The sequence below is a fragment of the Ursus americanus genome, chromosome 36 (assembly GCF_024610735.1).
Source record: "Ursus americanus isolate L20-20 chromosome 36, mUrsAme1.1.p, whole genome shotgun sequence".
Lineage (NCBI taxonomy): Eukaryota > Metazoa > Chordata > Mammalia > Carnivora > Ursidae > Ursus > Ursus americanus.
Genome location: NC_142162.1, coordinates 13,639,781 through 13,664,236, shown reverse-complemented (window position 1 = coordinate 13,664,236; position 24,456 = coordinate 13,639,781). Strand labels below are relative to the sequence as shown.

Sequence of the window (24,456 nt, the reverse complement as noted above, 5' to 3'; positions counted from 1 at the left end):
TAACGGTGATATAGTCAAATCAGGGTCTACAACAACCCAGTTAGTAAATATTAGGCAAGTTCTTATCTCCATGCCATTGTTCAGAAAGAAAGAAGGCTAGTTTAATGCTCAGTTAAACAGGTGACAGGAAAAAGAACCAGAGATGTCACTACTAACTGAAAAGTAATAAATAATCTGAGGTAAGAGCTGAAACACTTAAAACATAGGAGTATATCTTTGTGATCCTGGGTTAGGAAATGGTTTCTTAGATATGACAGCAAAAAAAAAAAAAGGGAGAGAGAAAATGGACATCATCAAACTTTTTAAAAAACTCCCATCCTCATTTTCAATTCTTTTGGGGACATACCTAGGAGTGAAACTGTAGGTCACAGAGTAACTATGGTTTAACTTTTTGAGGAACCGCCGAAGTATTTTCCATAGCGACTGCAGCATTTTACATTCCCACCAGATGTTCACTATGGTTCTAATTCCTCTACATTCTTGTCAACACTGGTTATTTTCTGATTTCCTGTTCTTTCGTTTTGTTTTTGTTTTTGTTTTTAATAACAGACATCCTGATAAGGATAGAGCAGTGCTTCACTGCTTTGATTTACATTCCTCTAATAACTAATGATGCTGTTTTCATGTCCTTCTTGATCAACTGTGTATCCTCTCTGGAAAAATACCTATGCAAATTATTTGCCCACTTTTGAACTGGGGTATCTGTCTTTTTATTGTTGAACTGTGTAAGTTCTTTATATAGTCTAGATACTAGACCCTTACCAGATATATGATTTTCAAGTATTTTTCTCCCATTCTGTAGGCTGCCTTTTCACTTTCTTGATAATGTCTTTTGATGTACAAAAGTTTTAAATTTTGATGAAGTTTAATTTACCTATTTTTTCTTTTGTTATTATATTTTTAGTCAGCCATTTAATTCTCTCTGATCTCTTTCAGTTGAGCTATGATACTTTGGTAATACATAGCACACAAACTCAAATATGAAATCACAGTCTAATTCTAAAGAGACTACTTTGCTCACATACGGTTTATCCTAAGAATATGCTCTTGCTAATATAGCTAAAATCAATACTTTTTCTAACAAGAGTAATGAAAAAGTCCTGCCCCACTTTATCACATACCTCCTACAGAAGTACCAGTCATACTATTGCTTGTAAGAGTAGCTGAAGTCTCTGACACTGTGGAGGGTTGGCTACCAGTGACAGCTGAAGCAGTATCAGAGGCCTGCTCAGAGGTAGATGGATTTGAATTGTTACTGGAAGTGCTTGTGGTTTGTGATTCCATTCTCGCAGAAGTGGTTGGTACTACAGTAGGCTCTACAAAATACAAGATGTTTATTTAGCATTTCATATATTAGGTGATTGGTTATATTTTAATTCAAGGTAACAGTTTTATAATTATTAAAACAAACTTTAAAAATATGAACTCTCCAATAAGCACAATATATAATTTAAAAAACCTTCATAAAGCTAGCCTGCAACATTAAAGTGACATGTAACTAAAATATGATTACTACATTTAAAAAAATCCAACACATATGCATATTCCAATAACTCAGGTGATTATCACAGTTTTTTGGGTAACAGCTATGTAAATTTTCTGATCTATCACAAAGAAGAAAACGAGAAAAGGAAAGTAAAAGTCCCTTTATATTATTTTCATACACATTGTCACAGGCTGTCAGAACAGTATTACAAATTACACTTTCTCTGGTACAGAATGGATTCTGGAGTCAGACTGCTTGGATAAGCAATTCTGATTTCACCACTGACACTAAGTCATGGATAAGTTACTTAACCACTCTCCCATTTCCTCATCTGTAGAACTGGGAAAGTACAGAATTTTCTTCACACAACTATTGTTAGGATGAACTGAGGTCACATATATAAACCATTCTACAGAATAGTTTATACAACAGTAACCACTTAAACATTAGCTATGATTTTTAAAACTGTTCTAATCTTTTTTTACAGGCCTTTTTGTATGTCTTCAAAAAATTTTTTGCAAATGTTAATATTCATCAGTGCATTCTAATAAAAATTAAAATTTTTGTAGAAAATAAATTTCAGGCAGACCTGGACTTACGTACGAGCTCTACTTTAGACTCTAATTATAAAACAGTTGTTTAAAAAGTGAGGCTAAGTCTGTCCAAAGCATATTCACAACAATTGGGTAAGAAAAGGGACTCTCTTAATGTGATCTAGAATGAGAGGACAAAGTACTGTATACAATGTGGTGTGCTAAGCTGATTCCTGAAACACAAATAGTCCCTGCTGATCTACATGGGACAATGTACTTTGGATGCTTAAACAAATATATTTGCTTATACATAAAACGCAGAGGGAAGAACCTCTGTTTCTTTGCAAATGGTGTATCTCAATTTCTCAACCTTAGCAGTATTGATATTTTGGGTTGGGTGATTCTTTGCTAGGGACAGGAGTGAGGGTAGGGGCACGGCTGTCCTGCGCATTGTAGGATGTTTACAACAGCATCCTGGGCCTCTCCCCATTAGATATTAGTAATGTTCTCCTGCAACTATAAGAACCACAAATGTCTACAGATATTGCCAACTGTCTTCTGGGGCACAAAATGGTCACCACTTAAGAACCACTGGTCTAACTGATATACTTAATATTCAGGACTCATTTTTAGTAAGACAGATGCTTTCTATTGAGAGAAACTAGCAGAGAGACAGGGGCATCTACTGATCCCTGGAATATATTTACAGCTTAGTAAAAGTATTCTGGTTGAACTAATTCCAGAGGGTTAAAAGACTACTCTGTCACCTTTTCCTACTTACTGGCTGACAGATGTCACAGGGGAAAACACAGTTTCCAAGTAGTAATCCTAAATTAATTAACTCTGAGGAATCTCTAATTAATCCCTAATACATTAACCACCATCTTACAGATAATTTATGACGCTTCAAAATAAAAACTGAGACATGGTTGAATGAAATGGAGACAGTGGGAATAAATGATCTCTTCATGAACATCTTAATTCCAAAGTAGTGATACTCTGAAAGCTATGATCATCCAAGCTGCAAACAATCCATATAAAAGCTTATTGCACAAGGCCTGTAACTCTAGCTGTATCCTTTCTCCAATTTATAGCTAACAAATTCACATACGGCTCACCATCTTCCTTTAAGGAAATTATGATTGACCATCACCTTCTAATATGTAATTTATACCTAAAGGTAATTCTTAGTATGTGGGGAAATTCACGTATGTATTCACATACTCAAACATGCTACTACTTTCCTTAATCTCTATTTTCCAACTCTAGCTTCCTTTCCTAGTTGCTTGGATGCAGTTATAAGCTGAAAGAAAACACTAAAGCAGCACAAAAAGTACCAGTAATATTAGAGGATAACATAACCTTTAAAAATAACTTTCACCTTTCTTTCTTTTTTAAGTAGGCTCCATGCCTAGTGTGGAGCCTAACATGGGGTTTGAACTCACGACCATGAGATTGAGACCTGAGCTGAGATCAAGAGTCAGTCACTTAACCAACCGAACCACCCAGGTGCCCCAAATTTCAACACAGCAAAAACCAATATTTACCATATAAATTCAAGTTACATTGCTTTTCTGTTACATTTAAAAAGTGTCATTTCTATTTTTCATAGCAAAGTTAAAGTATGACACTAATATTATAAAGGAAATTAATAGGTAAGTCTGAGAGTAGATTAAATTACCACTTGTAAAAGTATTTTTTTTGGGTGCAACTGGGTGGCCCAGTAAGTTAAACATCTGCCTTCAGCGCAGGTCATGATCCCAAGGTCTTGGGATTGAGCCCTGCATTGGGCTCCCTGCTCAGTGAAGAGTCTGCTTCTCTCCCTCCCTCTGCCCCATCCTTGCTCATGTTCTCTCTCTTCTCTCTCTCAAATAAATAAATAAAATCTTTAAGAAAAAAAAAGTACTTTTTTCACTAAGAAAATAACTACTGGGGCGCCTGGGTGGCGCAGTCGTTAAGCATCTGCCTTCGGCTCAGGGCGTGATCCCAGAGTCCTGGGATCGAGCCCCACATCGGGGACCTCTGCTAGGAGCCTGCTTCTTCCTCTCCCACTCCCCCTGCTTGTGTTCCCTCTCTTGCTGGCTGTCTCTGTCAAATAAATAAATAAAATCTTAAAAAAGAAAAAGAAAAAACCAAGCAATTAAACAGAATTTTAGGCACAAGTTACAAACTGAGGCTGTTATATGAACTGAAAAATAAGACTGGGTATCTGACAACTTTCCTGTAGTTCAACAATGTTACCAGGAAGCAGTAGTAGGACTTTCATTATAGGAGTTTCAAAGATATTTGATTTTATTAATTCTCTTCATAATTCTATACTGTTACTAATCCAACTTACCATCTTCGTCAACAGTAAGGTCCACAACTTCTGCTGCATTTTGCCTCAAGGGTTGTATAACAGTAGAAATCCTACTACGGTTCCGTGGCTCCTGTGGCCGACTTGTATGAGAATTTGAACCTTGGCTCCAATGAGATCTGGAGTGTCCAAGAGTTGAACGAGACCTTAAATGACATCAGTATTAAATTAGTTAATATAAAAAAAGAACAAAAATTTTAGTTACCCAAGAAATCATAATCCTTTCTTACAAAATACATTGTGAAGTTTCTTCCCCAAAGAAATAATGGTAATAGAATTAAAAGTTATGACTAGCAAATATGACCAGCACAATGCCTGGCAGTCAATAAAACACCTGTGGAATGAAATGTTCAACAAATGTTCACCAACTGACCTAAGAATATGAGAAATGATATGTCAGACCAATCACTGGCATAAAATATGTGACTCTTGGTTTTGGCTCAAGTCATGATCTCAGGGTTCTGAGATCAGGCCCTGAGTTGGGCTCTACACTCAGCGTGGAGTCTGCTTAAGACTCTCTCCCTAGGGGGACCTGGGTGGCTCAGTTGGTTAAGCGTCTGACTTTGGCTCAGGTCATGATCTCAGGGTCCTGGGATTGAGCCCCAGGTCAGGCTCCGCACCTAGCAGGGAGGTCTGGTTGTCCCTCTTTCTTCCCCCACCCCACCCCGCTCATGCACTCTCTTTCTCATATAAATAAAATCTTTAAAAAAAAAAAAAAGACTCTCCCTCTCCCTCACCTCACTGTGTGCACACTCTTTCTCTCTAAAATAAATAAATAAATCTTAAGATAAGAAAAAAGAATGCAGCTCTTCTCAGTGGTTATTTTGAATACCCACTTGGGTTGTAATCACGTATTTACATTTTCTTTAATACCTAAAATTACTCACCATAGGTAAAGTAACAAAAACATCAGCACCCTAAACATTAAATAACACCCACATGAGCTTGTATGTTTAGTCCAGATTGGACTTGCAAAACATGGTTTTGAGAGGCCTAAACAAAGATAAGTTTTGGTATTGTCCTAAAAAATATTCAAGGCATTAGAGACTTCCTGAGATTAGGAGAGGTAAGGATAGCTGCAGCTAGGTTATTAGTTCGGTAGTCATAAGAAACATCACTTGTTTGAGCTACTTTACGCTTTTATAGCATGTAACCACAAACCCTCAACACCTAGCACTTATGTCATCATCTTTTATTTATGTGTGATGCTATATTGCACTAAATTATCTACAAGTATATATTGTATTTAAAAATATTTTTAAAGATTCACTGTAATAATCTGAACTGAGGGTATGGAGGGACATTATACAGAACATGCAGTCCTAAGGATCTAGAGGGAAAAATAAGTCTGTTTTAGAAAGGTGGTGCTTGGGCGGTTGAGTGGTTCAGTCAGTGAAGCACCTGCCTTCAGCTCAGGTCATGATCCTGGGGTCTGAGGATTGAGCCCCATGTCAGGCTCCCTGCTCAAAAAATCCATAAAATCTTAAAAAAAAAAAAAAAAAAAGAAGAAGAAGAAGAAGAAAGATGGGGCTTCTGAAGTTGGTTTTTTCCTCCAGCCCAAACTGAATGTAAAAATGCTTAGAAGCTTATTATTTAGGGGCACCTGGCCGGCTCCGTTGGAAGAACATGGGACTCCTGATCTCGGGGTGGTGAGTTCAAGCCCCACGTTGAGTGCAGAGATTAGTAAAAAATAAATAAACTTTAAGGGTAAAAAAAAAGATGCTTATTGTCAGCATGTATGGAAAGAGCGAACCAGATCCATTAATATGCAGTCATCAGGGATATGAGCTCAACCACTCAGAAAAGAACCAGGCTGAAAATTACCTCAACAAGTGTAGAGCCTAAGAATTTAGAAAGCAGCTCAAATTCTAAAATGAAATTCTCAAGTAAACAGGAGTATAAAGGTTAATTTCAGAGACACAGCAAAAAAAAAAAAAAAAAGACACTGCATTCCAGCAAGAATTGTGTAGATCGAGGCATGATAGTAAACAAATGTCTCCGGATGAAATGGTTTTGGTGTGGGGAAAGATCACTATTAAAATTCTTGAGAAACCAAGAGCCTGTAGTGAGACAGAACAGTATTTCTATAGGGACGCTCTTAATAGCTGCAGAAAGTTCCAGGTCTACTTTGCAGTTTATGAAACCTTCAAGGATGTTGTAACTCCAAATATTATGCTGAATGAAGCACCAACAAAAAACCTGGTGTATGAGGAGCAGTTTCACACGGCCCTTAGTCGGTCCTATGATTAGTAGCAACTGTCAAATCCTAAAACTGAAGAATGTGAAATAAAGATGCATTCTTTAAAAAAAAAAAAAAAGATTTTTAAGCAATCTCAACACTCCATGTGGAGTTTGAACGCACAACCCTGAGATCAAAGTTGAAACACTCCACCGAATGAGCCAGCCAGGCACCCCTGGATGCATTCTCTCTTAGAGACGAAAGGCCAGGAGCCAGCTAAACAGTGACAAAGTTAATATCCCATGTAACAATAAGGAAAATAAATATGGGTCATGAGCACTGTGTGTCTTTTCTAGGATCACTATCCATTACTATGGTAAATGCATCTGCTTGAGCATTAAGCACCTCCACGACAAAAAAGATCTCCAGTTCCACAAAGTCCTTCATTTCAGCAATCCCTGTAGCTCATAAAAACTGAGTGTTGTACCAAGCAGTATGCACAATCATAGGATAACTGTGACGCCTACCATGGAGTATCAACTTTCCTCAGAGCCTAGGAAAATCATTTAAAACTTAAAACAGATACATTACAGAGTGCTCTCTTCCATGCCATTAGAAGTTGCACTCCAGGGATGCCTGGGTGGCTCAGCAGGTTAAGCGTCTGCCTTCAGCTCAGGTCATGGTTCCAGGGTCCTGGGATCGAGCTCCACATCAGGCTCCCTGCTCACTGGAGAGCCTGCTTCTCCCTCTCCTCCCTGCTCATGTGCTCTCTCTCACTATCTCTGTCTCTCAAATAAATAAATAAAAACCTCAAAAAAAAAAAAAAAGTTGCACTCCAATGGGAAAGTACAAATGGAGAAGCACATTTCAGGTATGTTTGTAACATGTTTCCAAAATAAAAAAATTTTTTAAATAAGTAACACAAATTAGAACACCATGAGCAAATGCATTTCTCAATTCATTCCAACACAAAAATTAAGGTTCATCCATAGATTAGTTTGGTCTACCAAATGGAATAAAGCAACATTTCACTGCTTCTCTCACCAGTATCTGTAATAATCTAATGCACAAGATGAACACTGTTACGGTTCTTTTTTCTTTCTTTCTTTCTTTCTTTCTTTTTTTTTGGTCGAAGTGATTGATAAAAGGGCAATGTCATTTCCAGTTATTTATCAAAAGAAATGAGAATTTTTCATTCATTTTTTAGTACAGGGCTTAGATGAAATTACTGAGTTAAGGACAACAACATTGTAAAAGTCTGTTCTATACCAGGTTGCCTATTATATCCCTATTATAATAGCACAAACTTCAATAATATCAAAGAGATCTTGAAACAGATTGTAACAAAAAAGAATACTTCAACATCAATACTCCTTATTTTTTTTCAACACTTTTAATTTTAGTGCCATCTCCAATATTTATGTTTTATTCACATCAAAATTTCAAAGAAGTTCATGAACTCTTTGAATCATAAAACAAAATTTTGGAAAGCCCTAAGTAAAATTACTGTTTATCTACAGTAACTACTCTTAACTCTCACTGTATACTTGCAGTACTAAAAAAAATACTGACTCCCAAGATTCTGGTTCTGCTCATCTGGGATATGATCCAGGGAACAATTTTATCTTTACTTTATAATCTTCCCAGGTGAGTCTAATGCAACCTGGTTTGAAAACCACTAACCTAGTATGTGCTCAAATGAAGTCTCAAAAAAAAAAAAAAAAAAACACACAGTAAAAGAATGTAAATATCCACAGCACAAATATGTTTAGATATTTATATTTAAAACTTTACACAGGGGTGTGTGGGTGGCTCAGTCGGTTAAGCCTCTGACTCTTGATTTCAGCGGCTCAGGTCACGATCTCAGGGTCCTGGGATCAACCCCCATGTGGGGTTCTGTGCTCAGCACAGAGCCTGCTTTTCCCTCTCCCTCTGCTCCTCCCCACTACTTGCTCACTCGCACTCTCTCTCAAATAAATAAAATCTTATCAGGGCGCCTGGGTGGCACAGCGGTTAAGCGTCTGCCTTTGGCTCAGGGCGTGATCCCGGCGTTATGGGATCGAGCCCCACATCAGGCTCCTCTGCTATGAGCCTGCTTCTTCCTCTCCCACTCCCCCTGCTTGTGTTCCCTCTCTCGCTGGCTGTCTCTATCTCTGTCGAATAAATAAATAAAATCTTTATAAATAAATAAATAAAATCTTAAAAAAAAAAAACCTTCCCATATAAAACTAGGAGTTAACAATCATACCGATAGCTTTCTCCAACTGTTACAATCTCCACCTCACTGTCAGTCGAGGTAACATTAATTTCTTCATTGGCAGTGACCTGGGGAGTGGAGGAAGCTTCTATCACCACAACATCTTCATCGATACTTCCTGGAAACAGAAATGAAAAATATTTTAAGCTGACAGACAAAAATTTTTTACTTTGACTTTGAAGGCTATGAAATTCATTATAAAAGTAAAAATCTTACCTGTCAAAACAAAAAAGTTTTTTTTTTTAAACAGAGCTAAACACACATAGTGAAAATAGTACTTACTCTCTTAATCTGTGTCTTCATGTTTATTTCCTCTTTTATGATTTTTGTTTGTTCTTTACAACTTTTCGTGGCTTCCATATTTGTATTATCTTATATAGAAATATTAATCCTGTAATATCTAAAGGTATTAAGATCTTATATATCTATATTCCATAATAACCCTTTAATATCTAAAATAAAGATAGTACATTTGCTGTATGTTTTACCCAAGAGGTTGTTTTTTTGTTAAACAAGATATGCTATTCTTTTAAGAAATATAAAGTAATTTTTGGTTTTAAACTATGAAATCTGTCTTTTTTTGTATATGTTCTTTTCTAAATTATTCTAAGTTTGGAAAGGGCATCCCTATTTGAGGATAGATACATGTATTTGGTTCAATGTGTTTCCTTAATTATTTACTTCATCTAAAACTAATTTTTGTTTATGGCATTAGGTAAGATTATAAATAGAATCCAGCCCTGTCTCTCCATGGCTAACTAGTCATCTCCAAACCATTTTACTGAAAAAATCCTTTCTTTCTTCCCATTAAGTTTTGATAACTCCCTTAAATATTCTTACATGTTTTAGGTTATATTTTAATGCCATCTATTTATCCCCTTTGACAAAGATTCTTATATCAGGGTAATTCTATTTTTTTAAACAGCTTCTCTAAGGTGTAACTTTCACACACTTTAAAATTCGCATTGTGTCTCAAGGAGATATTACACACCCATGCTTATAGCCAAGAAGTAAAAACAATACAAATGTCCATCAGTGGATGAATAGATAAACAAAATATTGTATATGCACAAAATGGAGTATGATTCAGCCTTAAAGAATAGAACTCCTACAACATGAACAAATCTTCAGGACATTATGCTATAAGTAAAATAACCCAGTCACAAAAAAACTTTAAAATACTGTATGATTCCACTTATATTTGGATCTAAAGCAGTCAAATGAATAAAGAAAGTAGAGTGGTGGCTACTAGGGCTGAGAGGAGAGGGAAAAGGGAGTTATTTAATGAGTATGGAGTTTCAAACGGCAAGAGGAAAAAGTTCCGGAGATCTGTTTCACAACAATGTGGATACACTTAATACTACTGAAATGTACACTTAAAAATAGTTAACATGAAAAAAAATAAAAGTCATGTTCCATTTCTTCTCTTGCTATATTTTTCACAAACCTGGTACTGCATGTCTTCATTTTTTTAACCTTTTTAAAAACATTCCTCTCTGTTCATTACTATTACCTATCGATGTAAAGGTTTGCCAAGAGTTGTACAAGTCACGGTTTTTCTTCCTTTTCTTTTTACAAGTCATGTTTTTAATAAGAATTTTCCCATATAAATACTGAGAGCAAAAATTTCACCCATTTTAAGTGCACATTTCACTGGTTTTAGTAAATTTATAGAACATAACCATCACCTCAATCCAATTTTAGAACATTTCCAACACCCTTAAAAGATCCTGTGTGCCCTGTTTCAGTCAATCATTATATCTCCATGCCCATTCCTACACTCCTACAACTGACCTGAGTTGTCATTATGGATTGATTTGTATTCTCAAGAGTTCTATATTAACATGGAATCATAAATTATATACAATTTTGTGTCTGGATTTTTCATTCAGTGAAGTATTCATTCATGATATTTACTCACGTAGTTGTGTTTATCAATAGTTCATTCTTTTTTATTATTGAGTGGTATCCTATCATATGAACATGTCACAATTTGTTTATCCATACTTCTGTTGATGGACATCTGGATTTTTCTCTCTTTTGGCTATTACAAATAAAGCCTCTATGAACGTTAATCTGCTTGGGTTTCTCTCTCCCTCTGCTGATCACACAGAAGGAAGGGACAGAGAGAGGGAGAGGGAGTGGGGGGAGAGGGAGGGAGATGGAGAGGGAGAGAGGGAGAGGAAGAGAGAGAGAGAGGGAGGGAGAGAAGGAGAAAATCTCTAGGCAGCTCACCGCGGACCAAAGAGTCCAATGCGGGGCTCGATCACTCAACCCTGACATCATGACCTGAGCCAAAATCGTGAGTCGGGCGCTCAACCAACTGAGCCACCCAGGCTCCCCAACTTTTCATTTTCTTAATGGTGTCTTTTGAAGCATAAAAGTCTTAATTTTGATGAAATCCAAATTAGCAATTTCTTTTATGCATGATGCTTTTAGTGACATATTTAAGAAATCTCTGCCTAACAGAAAGTCACTGAGACTTTCTCCTACGCTTCTTCTAGAATTGTAGTTTAGCTCTTACATTTAGGTCTATGTTAATTTTTGTGTCTGACATGACATAAAAGGTCTAAATTAATCTCTTTTGCATGTGGATCTACAATTGTCCCAATAACATTTGTTGAAAAGACTAGAACCATTCTATTTTGATACCTAGTAGACGCAGGTTTTCCTAATTCTTTCGGATTTAAAATCAAGGGAAAAGGAAAGTTCTTGAGATTTGGACTGAACTGGCATTAAGCAACACTAATCAAGTCCTGACATCTCTATAAAATATATTTTTTCATCCAAGAATATACCTTGCCATCTACCAATATCTTTTATAAATCTCTAGAAAACCTGTAGGTTTGGTCTGATTATAAATGCTAATAAAGCTATATAATTTTCTTCATAGAGGCCAAATATACTCTTATTAAGATTATTCTCAGAGACTTTATCCTCCTTGTTGCTCTTCTAAATGAGCCCCCTTATTCTTATTTTCTCCTAGTATGTAAGTATACCATTAATACTGCATATGCATTTTTATCCAACTTTTACTGAACTCTTGCTTACCACAATGATAACAAACGGTTCAACTTTCTCATCACGGTGGAGTTACGCCATCTATTCCTTCACCCAAGGTGCCATTCTTTGGAAACGTCAAATTTCATCACTAATACACCTGTACATCATCAAACATCTGCACTATTTCAAAAGCTGGCCAGCATCTGGAGGAGGTACAAGCCCATGACAAAGATCTAGGATGTACTCTCTGATACTTCAAAGAGAAAAACAGAGCAGGCACCGGCAAATCAGAGTCAATGAAAGATGATCTGATTTGGAGAAAGTTATTTCTGAAGTAGTCTCTAAGTCCTAAAGACTACACACATAGACATATTGAGGTAGAATGTATTTTTAACAGACTAAATATATCTTATAGGCAGAGGAAAAAAATAGCACTTGTCTATTTAAAATAATATCCTAGATTCGGTTTCCAAATTGCTTTCCCAATTCTTCCTTCATAATCATGCACATGATGCAGCTTAAGGCAAGAGTATAAAAAGAATTGTATATTTAAAACTAAAAGCGTTACGCATATAAATAGATCATACATTTTTTTTAAATACTTCCCTTATTTTAACCCATCAACTGGACATTACCATTCTACATGGAGAAAAGTTACACCTGCATATAAACTTTATTAGTGATTTCTCTCCATGAACTATGTACGTGAAATTTCCTTAAAAGTCTGTAAAAAAATAACCAAACATTATAAACACCTTATAAACAAGCAAAACCTAACATAAATGTAACATTTTGAAGTTCCAGGGATAAGTGATACAGAGCTAACTTTGTTAATGCATTAAAATTCAATTTACATATTTTTTATGAATATGGATTGTATAACTAAAGGTTATATAAGTAACTGATACACTCTTATTCTATTGCTTAAGTATCATTTTCCTAAAAAGGAACTTTGCAAGCTTACCTTGAACATAATACTTGTAACTAATAATAATCACAGCAGGCAAGATTCAGACATCTATAACTTAGTGTTTTTTCTAGAATGATAATTATTTGAAACAAATTTTAAAGGAAACATTCCTAAAAGTATGAAGTTAAACCTCAATACCACTTAAAATCAGGAGAATAGGTCATTTCTTACTGGAACAGTTTTATTTTCACGCTTTCACGTTTCAAGGATATGTAACTTAAGTGTAGCTGAGACTTTGGAGTGATAGGACCCTAGGTGTTTTTAACTATTTCTTTTAAGATTACTTACGTTGCTTATACCTTTTACAACATAACGAGAAAAAGGGAAAAAAAATCATGAGAAAAATAACAGGTAACAGCCTGGAAAGAATGTAGGTACTTTAATACAGGTCCCAAAAATAATGGCTTCTCTGACAGAGTTCTTCATGAACTCAACAACCACTTCTATTCCCTGACAAGAGATCACAGATTCTCTTGGCAGCATCTGTAAGAAATTTCAAACGCTATACTCACCAATTACTTTGGGCCCTCTTTGTCTTGTCTGTCACGATGCTAATAATAAGAATAGCTTCCAATTTGTGGGCACATACTTTGTGCCATGTACAATATTCTGTGTGTCTAGCTCCATCAAGAAACTGAAACTTAGCAAGTTTAAATGACTTGTCAAATAGTAAGCAACACTGGGAATTCACATGTAATTTCAATTCTAAAGCTCATACTCTTTATATAAACTACATCTTGGTGCCATAAGTACTCAACATGCAGGTGCTAGTTACTATCAAAAGCAGAATCTTCCTGCTACCAGCTGCTTTTGCTACTGCTCCTGTCTTTTGCAGTAACAAACTTACTCAAGTTGTAGCAGCTCTGACTCCTCATTAGGATTCTTCCGTTGGGTATCTATCCAACAGAAATGAAAGCATATATATCCACAAAGATTTGTACTCAAAATGTTCACAGTAGCCAAATACTGGAAACAATTCAATGTCAATCATCTGACAAATGGGTGAACAAAATAAATGTGGTATATCCATACAATGGAATACTATAAAAAACGAAATAATAAACAGACACTAATTACTGATATCTGCTATAACATGGATGAACCTCAAAAACATTACACTTATTGAAAAAAGCCAGACACAGAAGATCGCACATATATATTTCCATGAAATGCCCAGAAAAGGCAAGTCCTTAGAGACAGCAACAGATTAGGTTATGTGGGACTGAGGACTGGACAGCGATTAACTACAAACAAGCAGGAAGGATCTTTAGCAATTAACAGAAATGTTCTAAAACTGTATCATGGTAACTAATGGTTGCACAACTTTAAGTTTACTAAAAATCACTGAATCATATACTTAAAATGATGAACTTTATGGCAGGTAAATTATACCTCAATGAAGCTGTTTTCTTTAAGAAAAAAAAAGCTATAAAACATTCCCTGCTAAATACAAAACTAGACTTCAACAAATGAAAAGACATACCATATTCTGGAACAGGAATACCCAAAAATACTAAATATGTCAGTTCACCCTACTTTAGCCAACAATACAATCCCAGTAAGAATACCATCATGTGTCTCCCCACTACCACTATCCTCAGATAAACTGGTAAGTTCACTTGGAAGAATAAACAGGAAAAAATAACCAAGAAAATATAGAAGTCTATAATTAGTGTGCTTCTAGTGTAAGCATAAACAGACCAATGGAACATAATGAAAACTCCAAATACGGGGCTACTGAGTGGCTCAGTCGGTTAAGCATCTGCCTTCAGCTCAGGTCATGATCCCAGGGTCCTGGGATTGAGCCCCGCATCAGGCTCCCTACTCAGCAGGGAATCTGCTTCTCCTTCTCCCTCTGCCTGTTGCTCCCCCTGCTTGTGCTCTTTCTCCCTCTATCAAATAAATAACTAAAATCTTCAAAAAAAAAAAAGAAAAAGAAAAGAAAAGAAAAGAAAGAAAGAAAAGAAAAGAAAACTCCAAATAGGTCCAAATGCCTACAGAAATTTAACATATGACAAAGACAGTATCTTAAGTCAATAGGAGAAAGAAAATTTTTAATGATTTGTTTTGGGACAACCAGAAAGCCACATTAAAAAAAAAATGGATCCATTCTTCATATTGTACATGAGGATAAACATCAAACAGATGTGTGCTTTAAATGTAAAAAAAGAAAAGAGAAGAAAAAGTAAATAATGCAAGGGCTAGGGGAGAAATGGGTTATTTCTCTTTCTCTTACAAACTTGGAGTGGGAAAAACTTTCCTAATTATGATTCAAAACCCAGAAACAATAAAGATAAAGGTCAATAAATGTGACTAACCAAAAAAAAAAAAAAAAAGATTTGGCATGATTAAAAAGTGTAACAAAGTCAAAGAACTAATGACAAATTTGGGAGAAATGTGTTATTATATAGGATTTATGTCCCCAATATATATAAAGCACCTGAAAATGGACAGAAGAATAAAGACCAACATCCTGATTGTAAAACAGGCAAAAGATATGAAGAGATTGATCATGAGAAACAGAATGACCTTTTAAACATATGAAAAGGGGTGCCTGGGTGGCTCAGTTGGTTAACTGTCCAACTCTTGATTTTGGCTCAGGCCATGATCTCAGGGTGGTAGGATAGAGCCCAGTGCCGGGCTCTGGGCTCAGCGCAGAGTCTGCTTAGGATTCTCTCTTTCCCTCTCCCTTTGCCCCCCACCTGTTCACACTCTCTCCCTCTCTCTCTCTCAAAGAGCATGAGCGGGGGTGGGGGGCAGAGGGAGAGGGACAAGAGGGCTCCCTGCTGAGCAGGCAGCCTGACGTGGGGCTCGATCCCAGAACCCTGAGACCATGACCTGAGCTGAAGGCAGATGCTTAACCAACTGAGCCACCCAGCCGCCCCTAAATAAAATCTTTTGAAAAATAAAAAATAAACATATGAAAGATATGCAACACTATTTATTAAAAATTTTTAAAAATGCTGATGTATTATTTGTTACCTATCAGATGGACCAAAAAACCTATGATCTGATAATAAATTCTGTTGGAAAGGCTTTGAGAAAACACAAAATCTCAAATATTGCTGGTGGGCATCCAAAATGGTTATGATCCCCAAAGAGAAAAATTTGGACATATTTTTAAAATAATACTTATTCATTTATCTTTGGCCCAACAATCCTCTCCTAGAATTCTATTCAAAGATACGATGGCAAAAAATATGAAACAATATATACAAAAAGCTATTCATTGCAGTGCTGTTTTTAACAGCAAAAGGCTGCAAACTATTCATCAATAGATTGAAAAACCTTTGGTTTAACTATACAATGGAGTACTACAAAGCTGTAAAAAAAAATAGAAATAATTATATGTATATATATATACACACATACTTTTATTCCTCTATAATCTCTATACCCTAACAATTCTATATATTGTTAGGTGAAAAATCAAGAGACACATTTTAAGAGAAGGAGAGAATAATATGCATATTTGTCTACATTTCTGAACAGAAGAAAGTTGGAATAACAAACCAAAATTTAAAAGTAATGAAAATACAGGGCCGCCTGGGTGGCTCAGTCAGTTAAGTGTCTACCTTCAGCTCAGGTCATGATCCCAGGAGCTCCCTGCTCAATAGGGAGTCTGCTTCTCCCTCTCCCTCTGCCGCTCCCCCTGCTTGTACTCTCTCTCTCTCAAATAAAATTTTTAAAATTAATTAATTAATTGGTGGCATAACCTCACAGAAGACTGTCCAACAGCAAAAAGGAACCAAAAAAAACTTATACTTATTAGCATTACTGTTAGTAATTATAAGTATTTTCATTTGTATTCATTTATGAATGCTCATTTATGTATTTATAGTATGTACAGAATAAAGCAAAAAAAGCAATTGTTCAATTGTTAAGAATCAAGATTTTCAGGGCGCCTGGTGGCACAGTTGTTAAGCGTCTGCCTTCGGCTCAGGGCGTGATCCCTGCGTTGTGGGATCGAGCCCCACATCAGGCTTCTCCACTAGGAGCCTGCTTCTTCCTCTCCCACTCTGCCTGCTTGTGTTCCCTCTCTCGCTGGCTGTCTCTCTCTGTCAAATAAATAAATAAAATCTTAAAAAAAAAAAAAAAGAATCAAGATTTTCGGGGCACCTGGGTGGCTCAGTTGTTAAGCGTCTGCCTTCGGCTCAGGTCATGATCCCAGGGTCCTGAGATCGAGCCCTGCATTGGGCTCCCTGTTCTGCTAAGAGACTGCTTCTTCCTCTCCCACTCCCCCTGCTTGTGTTCCCTCTTGCTGGCTGTCTCTCTCTCTGTCAAATAAATAAATAAAATCTTAAAAAAAAAAAAAAAAGAATCAAGATTTTCAATGTAAGAGCAAAGAGATCCAAATATAAAACAAAAGTTTACATAAAAATCCTAATCCTAAACTTTCAATGGAAATAGTCATATAAAATTAATGATTTATCTCTTTCTAAAATCTTTATATTCCTAATTTTATCCATTAAAAAAGCTGAAAGCAATAATATAACTCAGCAGAGTAACGAACACCATAATTCCCAGTCTATAACCTCTAAATACCACTTCTCAATAAAAGGAAATCAGCAGTACTTAAAAAAAAAAAAAAAAGGTTGTTCTCCAGGTTTGAGGAAGGTAATGTAAAGTATGAATCTGGACCATCTTTTATCAGAGACCATCTTGTCAGAGACCACTAGGGTGGTATCAAAAGGATATAAACCCAATTTGAAGATGCTCCCACAGGCCACAGATGAAACTATTCAAGCATCAAAAAAATAAAAAGATTGCAGTTGATACTGTGCTAAAACCCATGAGTTCATAATGATACCCAAAAATAAAAAATATTGCTAGAGTACCGATTCATTCTGAAAAGTGGTAAATTAAGGTAAAGAATCAAGCGTTCATCTTGCCTTTCCTATATGGACTGCATTTCAGAATAAGCAATTAGTTGAGGAATTCTTTGTAGAAGAACCTCCATTAATAAATGTAAGCAGAATGACAGAATTAGAAAGTCAACACTTTGCCTAATTAAATAATGGACCCAGGCAAGGTCATCAAAGTTGTTGCTAACACATGAAATGCTGATGGGGGAACTTAAGGGTGGAAGGATCAGAATGACACCATCTGAACCCTCTCATCAACTTTAACAAATGATGCAATAGGAAGTACACAGCACCACCAAGGAAGTGTTGCTAAACTGAACTTGAATCAAATCAAGCTTTTAGATCTAACTACCAGTTTGCAGGATATGTAGTATACAAAACAAATTAAATGGTATGATGTCTAGAAATCGTTCTGAAATTCTCTAGAAAAAAAAAGTGAGGGAAATAAGAATGGCAGGGTGTTGAAACTGAAGCTAGATTACGTAGGTATACTGCTATTTTTATGTGTGAACATTTCCATATAAAAATAACAACAACAAAAACTTCTATCAGTGCTATTTTTGGAAAAGGAGGAAAAAGAAATATTCGCAAATATAATTCTTAATATTAGGACTTTACAATTCCACAGTTTATCTTAAAGGTTATCTTTTAAAGTTTTTAAACTTTTAAACTTTTAAAACACCTAAGTCAATACAGTAGGGACTGCACTTGGAAAATCTGAATATATACCTGCTGTATATTATTTTTAAGCTGTAAATAAAAACACACAGTCACTGAATTAAAAAACAATAACAACTGGGAAATGAGGATTTCCCAGTGCTAATATAAGGACTACATAAGATAAAAATTTAAGCAGCAATTCAGATAAGGTACAGTGAATAGATCACAGAAATATGTCACTAAAATTAACACCTACTCTCTAACTTAGCTTCTATTAAGTTGTTTTAAAGTATCTGAAGTTCTTGGCAAATATTATCAGGAACAAAACTGGATGTATAAATTCTCAACTTAACTGGCAACTAACAACCCAAGTTACATATCATTTTGGCTTTCCAGGCCTGAATAGAGAGCCATAATAAATTTAAAACACAATTAATAAGGATGAGGCAAATAGGGATTTTGCAGAAATCTACTGATTACAACAAATGAACTAATGTTTGTTATACAATGTTAAAGTACTGACTTAATTCATTCTTAGGTGATTTGGTAAAACCAGTTAATTACATACAACTACTATATCTTAGACAGTTTGAAGATATAACAAAATACTTAACATGTCAAACATTGTTTCCATCAGTTCACTACAGCAACAGCCAGTAAGTGTTGATGGCTAATGTGTGAAAAAGTTGTCCTAGCAGCTCCAGAGTAACTAATACCCATCCATATAAATCATATCAATAAGGTATAATAGATACACCTAATTAAAATTTGAGATATTCAAACCCTCTCCTAATTCCCAACTCACACTAAAGCATACTGGAATTGGAGTCAGAAAGCCGGCACTAAAAATACATCTAGAAGGAAAACCCATCTCTTAAGAATCTAAGGAAGTCAATTTTTGAGAGCTGAAATTTCTTGATAATAAAGCAATGTCCCATAAATATTTCAATTTAACTTTTTGAATATAAATCATTCTAAAATAGTTTTCCAAATGTTTCACCTGTAATATGAAGGTGATGATACCAGAATATACCTCCTAAGAGTGTTGGGAGGATGAAATGAGAATACATATGAACACTCAGAACATTACCAGCACAGAGTAAAAACTCAAAACGTGCTAGGTATTTTTATTGTCATCACGACATCATCTACTGTTGGGTGGTAAAGGAACTTGATGCTAATTTCTTGGAGGGCATTCTGGTAACAGTAGCTAGCAATTTTTTAAATGTAACTTCCTATATGCTTTTAGAAATTATTCCTTAAGATATGCTTGCTTAGGTGTGCAAAACTGCATGTACAAGGCTGTTCAATGCAGTAAATATTCATCAACAAAACCGGGCTAAATAAATTATGGAACATCTATACAAAGGAAGTACTATGCAACCATTTTCTTTTAAATGAGGACAGAATTATACACACTAATATTTTAAAAACCCACATTATTGGGGCGCCTGGGTGGCACAGCGGTTAAGCGTCTGCCTTCGGCTCAGGGCGTGATCCCGGCGTTGTGGGATCGAGCCCCACATCAGGCTCCTCCGCTATGAGCCTGCTTCTTCCTCTCCCACTCCCCCTGCTTGTGTTCCCCCTCTTGCTGGCTGTCTCTATCTCTGTCGAATAAATAAATAAAATCTTTAAAAAAAAAAAACCCACATTATTTATTAACCCTTATATACATTCCACATAGGAGAGAAGCAACTGCTAACTGACTACTTCTGGGTAATAAAACTGGGACCTAACAAGAAGTGGTAATCTTTTATTTTTTATTTTAAACATTCTTGGTACTTTTAAAATTGCACACTATGTGAACGTTACTCTTAAACCATTATTTTAAAAAAACAAACAAATTAGTTTAAAACAAAACACTGGTCTAAAAACCAGAAAAAGGGGGTGCCTGGGTGGCTCTGTCAGTTAAGCGTCTGCCTTTGGCTCAAGTCATGATCCCAAGATCCTTGGATCAAGCCCCGTGTCAGGCTCCCCGCTCAGTGGGGAGTCTGCTTCTCCCTCTACCCCTCCCCCTGCTTGTGCACTCTCACTCTCTCTCTCTCAAATAAATAAAATCTTTTTTATTTTAGTATTATTATTTTTTTATTTGACAGAGAGAGACACAGCAAGAGAGGGAACACAAGCAGGGGGAGTGGGAGAGGGAGAAGCAGGCTTCCCACTGAGCAGGGAGCCCAATGCGGGGCTCAATCCCAGGACACTGGGATCATGACCTGAGCTGAAGGCAGACGCTTAACGACTGAGCCACCCAGGTGCCCCAAATAAATAAAATCTTTTTAAAAAGATTAAAAAACAAAAAATAAAAACCACAAAAAAAAATCCAAAGAATTTGTTTCAACATTTGGGATTTGTTTTTCCAGAGACAAACATTACTCTTAAATCACTGAAAATATTATGTAGTTGAAATAATGCAATTCTTCCACATGGTACACTATTAAATAAGATTTTTAAATGAATTACAGAGTTTGCATTTATCTTGAATACTTGAGAGTATACAAACTCCCTTCTTCCTAGAAACAGACACTGATATGACCTACATAACCTCTATTCTCATGCCTCCTACAAATACCAGCTCCTTGGAACTTCTGCTTCACATCATCAACCATCCTACCTCATTAATTTCAAGCAGAAATTGGGCTCTGCTGCTCCCTCTTCCCCAAACAAGTCTTCAGTCTAACCACCTGAGGAAAATGTGAAATGTGGCAACTAAGCAAGACAATTCCTATTCTCACCTTCCTGCTTCTCAAGAAACCTCACAGAAGGTTGCTGTTACCGCCTCCCAGTTACAGGTGATCTCAATGAACTCTTTAAAACAAATATTTGGGTAGGTTTAAAAAAAATAAACTGATCATGGCTAACACTAAAGATCAAAACTACCGGTTTTGGGGTTCTGGCAAATAAAGAAAAATAAAAATGGAAGAGGAAAGGGAGCCTTGGAAAAGGAAGTAACCCATACAGAAGGAGAAAAACGAGAGGGGGAAATGGCATATTGGCACAATAGATTAGCAGGCTCCACCCTTGACAAGCAGGACATCAGGCAAAGACTGGGAGACCTCTGTGTCAGTATTAAAAACCTTGATCACAGCCCTTAAAAAAGCTCTCCTTATCCCCCATTCGCAAGAAAGTATTCTTTCCCCTCAGCTCAGACATTACTCCTCAATGCTCACTTCAAAAATATCCCTTAAATTCAGCAAACCGCAAAAATGGTAATATATGGAACATACTTATACTTCAGAGACTGCACCTAATTTTATTCTAGTTAAATATAATATTTACCGTGAGGAGGGGAGAGTGCACTCAAGCTAATCCTCTATCAATTCAGTTTTAACCGATTAATCATGTGCTCTGTCAGTGTCATAAGCACTGTCAGGACTAAAAGTTTGTGTTCTAGTATTAGAATAAAAGCATCTCTCAAATACTTGAAATTATTTTTCAGTTATAAAGATCATGACAAAGTAGCAATAAGAATAGAGTACTTAAAGGGAAAATGATATTAAGTATTTTAGTGTTCTTATTGTGGTTGAATGTGAAAGAAATCCATCACAGAGCTATCGAAAAAGTATAAAATTAAAAAATTTGATCTTAGAATTGGAGTCATGGTTTAATACTACAGTTGGCAATTTATTTATATGGCTTAAAAAATAAAAGTTAATTGAGCCTCATATTTCCTCTAAAAGCAATGAAATTGCTAACATGTAGAAGAAAATTCAGCACAAACACAATGCAAGAACTTCCACGTTTTGCTTAACGTAAACATTTTTACCTGAGGGAACAGTTGGATTGTTTTGGTGGTTTTCACTGGTAGAAACAAACAAATCTTCTTCTCCTTCAGTTGATGAGCTGGAAGAGGATTCGCTGCTGAGGTCATTCTCACTGGAACTACTAGAAGTGGGGAGCAATGCATATTTTCTTCGGGCTAACACTTCTCGTTTTTTTCTCTGCATTAATATCCTCTCTTTTTGTTTCTGTGTCCTCTGTGAGGAATTGTTTTTTACAAATCTCTTTCTGCATGGAAGTCTCCTTAATGAGCTGCTATGAAAACAGGGTCTTTTCATTAACAATCCTGAAACAGATTCTGTCTCTGTCCGAGGCCACTTCTGGGACCGTGCACTATGAGTTCTACTTTTAGCACTCAAAATTGCCTGGGAATGTCTTACAGAGACTTCTTTATCCTCATCCGAAGTCACAGTATCAGAATCTCCAAAATGCAGACTAGACGAAGGAGAAGAAAGACAATCACTAAAAGAGGAATCATTATCTTCATCGCTTGGTGTTTCTAGGTGTTGCCTCAATCCTAATATTCCCTGGTTCTCTTTAACACAATTTTGCATGTAAGAAGGGCCAGCCTGCTGGCTTTTGCGTTTTTTCCTCACAACAACACTTTTTTCTTGCTCTTGTTGGTTACCATTCATGTCCTTCTCTTGTTTTTGAGAATCATCACACAAATGAGAGAATTCATTCCCCACTTTACTGTTAATCATCTCAACTCCCGCAGGAAAACTTTTGGCTGCCCCAATGGGCTCTGGATGCAAGAGGATCCCTTTCAGACTCTCCTGTGTCTTTGGCGCATCAGAAGAAATCTCACTCTTCATATCCACTTCTAAGGTATATAGCTTGTTATATTCAGGAGTCCATTGAGACATGGGAAACTTTAAGGAAGGCCTAGAAGACACAATCAGAGATTTAAAAGAATGTTAATGTGTTTTTTATAACACTAACTGAAGAGTTTCAGATTCCACTGAACACTGCAGTAACAGAAAACTGCCTTTTCCTGATATACGAGGATATAAAATGGCTGTAACAAGTCATTTTACTGTTTTTTAAAACATTTTTCTCTGGGGCACCTGGGTGGCTCAGTCGTTAAGTGTCTGCCTTCGGCTCAGGGCGTGATCCCGGCATTCTAGGATCGAGCCCCACATCGGGCTCCTACGCTGGAAGCCTGCTTCTTCCTCTCCCACTCCCCCTGCTTGTGTTCCCTCTCTCGCTGGCTGTCTGTCTCTCTGCCAAATAAATAAATAAAATCTTTAAAAAAAAATTTTTTTTTTCCTCTTATACCTCTACCACATACCCCATTTTTAGAAATATAGTGAAGATCATAGAACATAAGCCTACTTGAAAACTTCTATTAACCCAAAACTTACCTTGTTTTATTATCTTTCTACCTTCAGCAACATAACATATTTGGTTAAAATCTAACAATTTCTTCAAAACCTATTACAGTAAAATAGATTAAAGGACTAGAATTCAAAAGACTTTGATTAGTCAACGTTTCTCTCCTATCCTAAAAGTGGTAATTAAATATTTTTGTACATCTAGATGGTTACTGTATTAGACAGATTGCTATAAATAATGAACTAGTATAAATATAGCTTCTCTCTTCCATGGTTCTTTCTTCGTACTGTTCTATTCTCTGATGAGAATATAAACTCCCTGATAGACAAAATATACAATTACTGCATTTCACAAAGTTTTAGATTCATGAAGAAAGACTCCAGCCAAGACTGTGAGTTGCTGAAGATCAGTCGGTTAAAGCAGCACAGCAGAACATAAAACCGAATTTCCTGTAACTAATCTAAGGGTATCTAAATCACTCTATCTTTGAAATTAGGGGCTGCTGAACAAGGGGATTTGAAATTAATGCATCTACATCAATGCAATGTACACACGAGTATGGTAATAACATAAAAGTAATAAATATCACGACTAAAAATGGAACGTATTTATTAGAAAGGCGGTTAATGTGAAAGTGCAAAATATGATTAAATAATGCTGAGATTTTTAACTTCAGTTTTTATTGAAGTATAACAGACACACATATTCTAAATTTATAGCTCAATAAATTCTCACAAAGTGAACATATCTAATGTAACCTACAAGATCACAAAACATAAGATAACCAGCACCCCAGAAATCCCCTTCCAGTCACTCCAACTATTGGAAGTTGTAATCACTATCCTAACTTCTAAGACTACGAATTAGTTTTGTATTTAACATGCACTTTTAAACCACTTCCTAAAAAGAGAGGATAAAAAGATATTTGGTAGCAAGTCTTTTCCTTCTCCACAAATGACATTTATAGGAATATACAACCTCATAGGTCTCCCACTTTTAGTGCATAACTATTATCAGAACAGATGACAGCAATTT

At 36.1% G+C, this 24,456-nt stretch overlaps 1 protein-coding gene across 6 annotated transcripts in view; it reads right to left on the bottom strand.

The window, feature by feature from the left end:
- RNF111 (ring finger protein 111) overlaps nt 1–24,456 on the bottom strand; it is a 113,280-nt gene that overhangs the window by 24,931 nt on the left and 63,893 nt on the right. For all 6 annotated transcript variants that reach the window (XM_045785649.2, XM_045785532.2, XM_045785709.2 and 3 more), the window contains exons 2-5: nt 22,073–22,971; nt 8,803–8,929; nt 4,358–4,521; nt 1,122–1,316 (exon numbers count right to left, since the gene is read on the bottom strand). In XM_045785649.2, coding sequence (XP_045641605.2) covers nt 1,122–1,316; nt 4,358–4,521; nt 8,803–8,929; nt 22,073–22,952 — 1,366 coding nt within the window. In that variant the 5' untranslated portion in view covers nt 22,953–22,971. The remainder of the gene's footprint in view (nt 1–1,121; nt 1,317–4,357; nt 4,522–8,802; nt 8,930–22,072; nt 22,972–24,456) is intronic.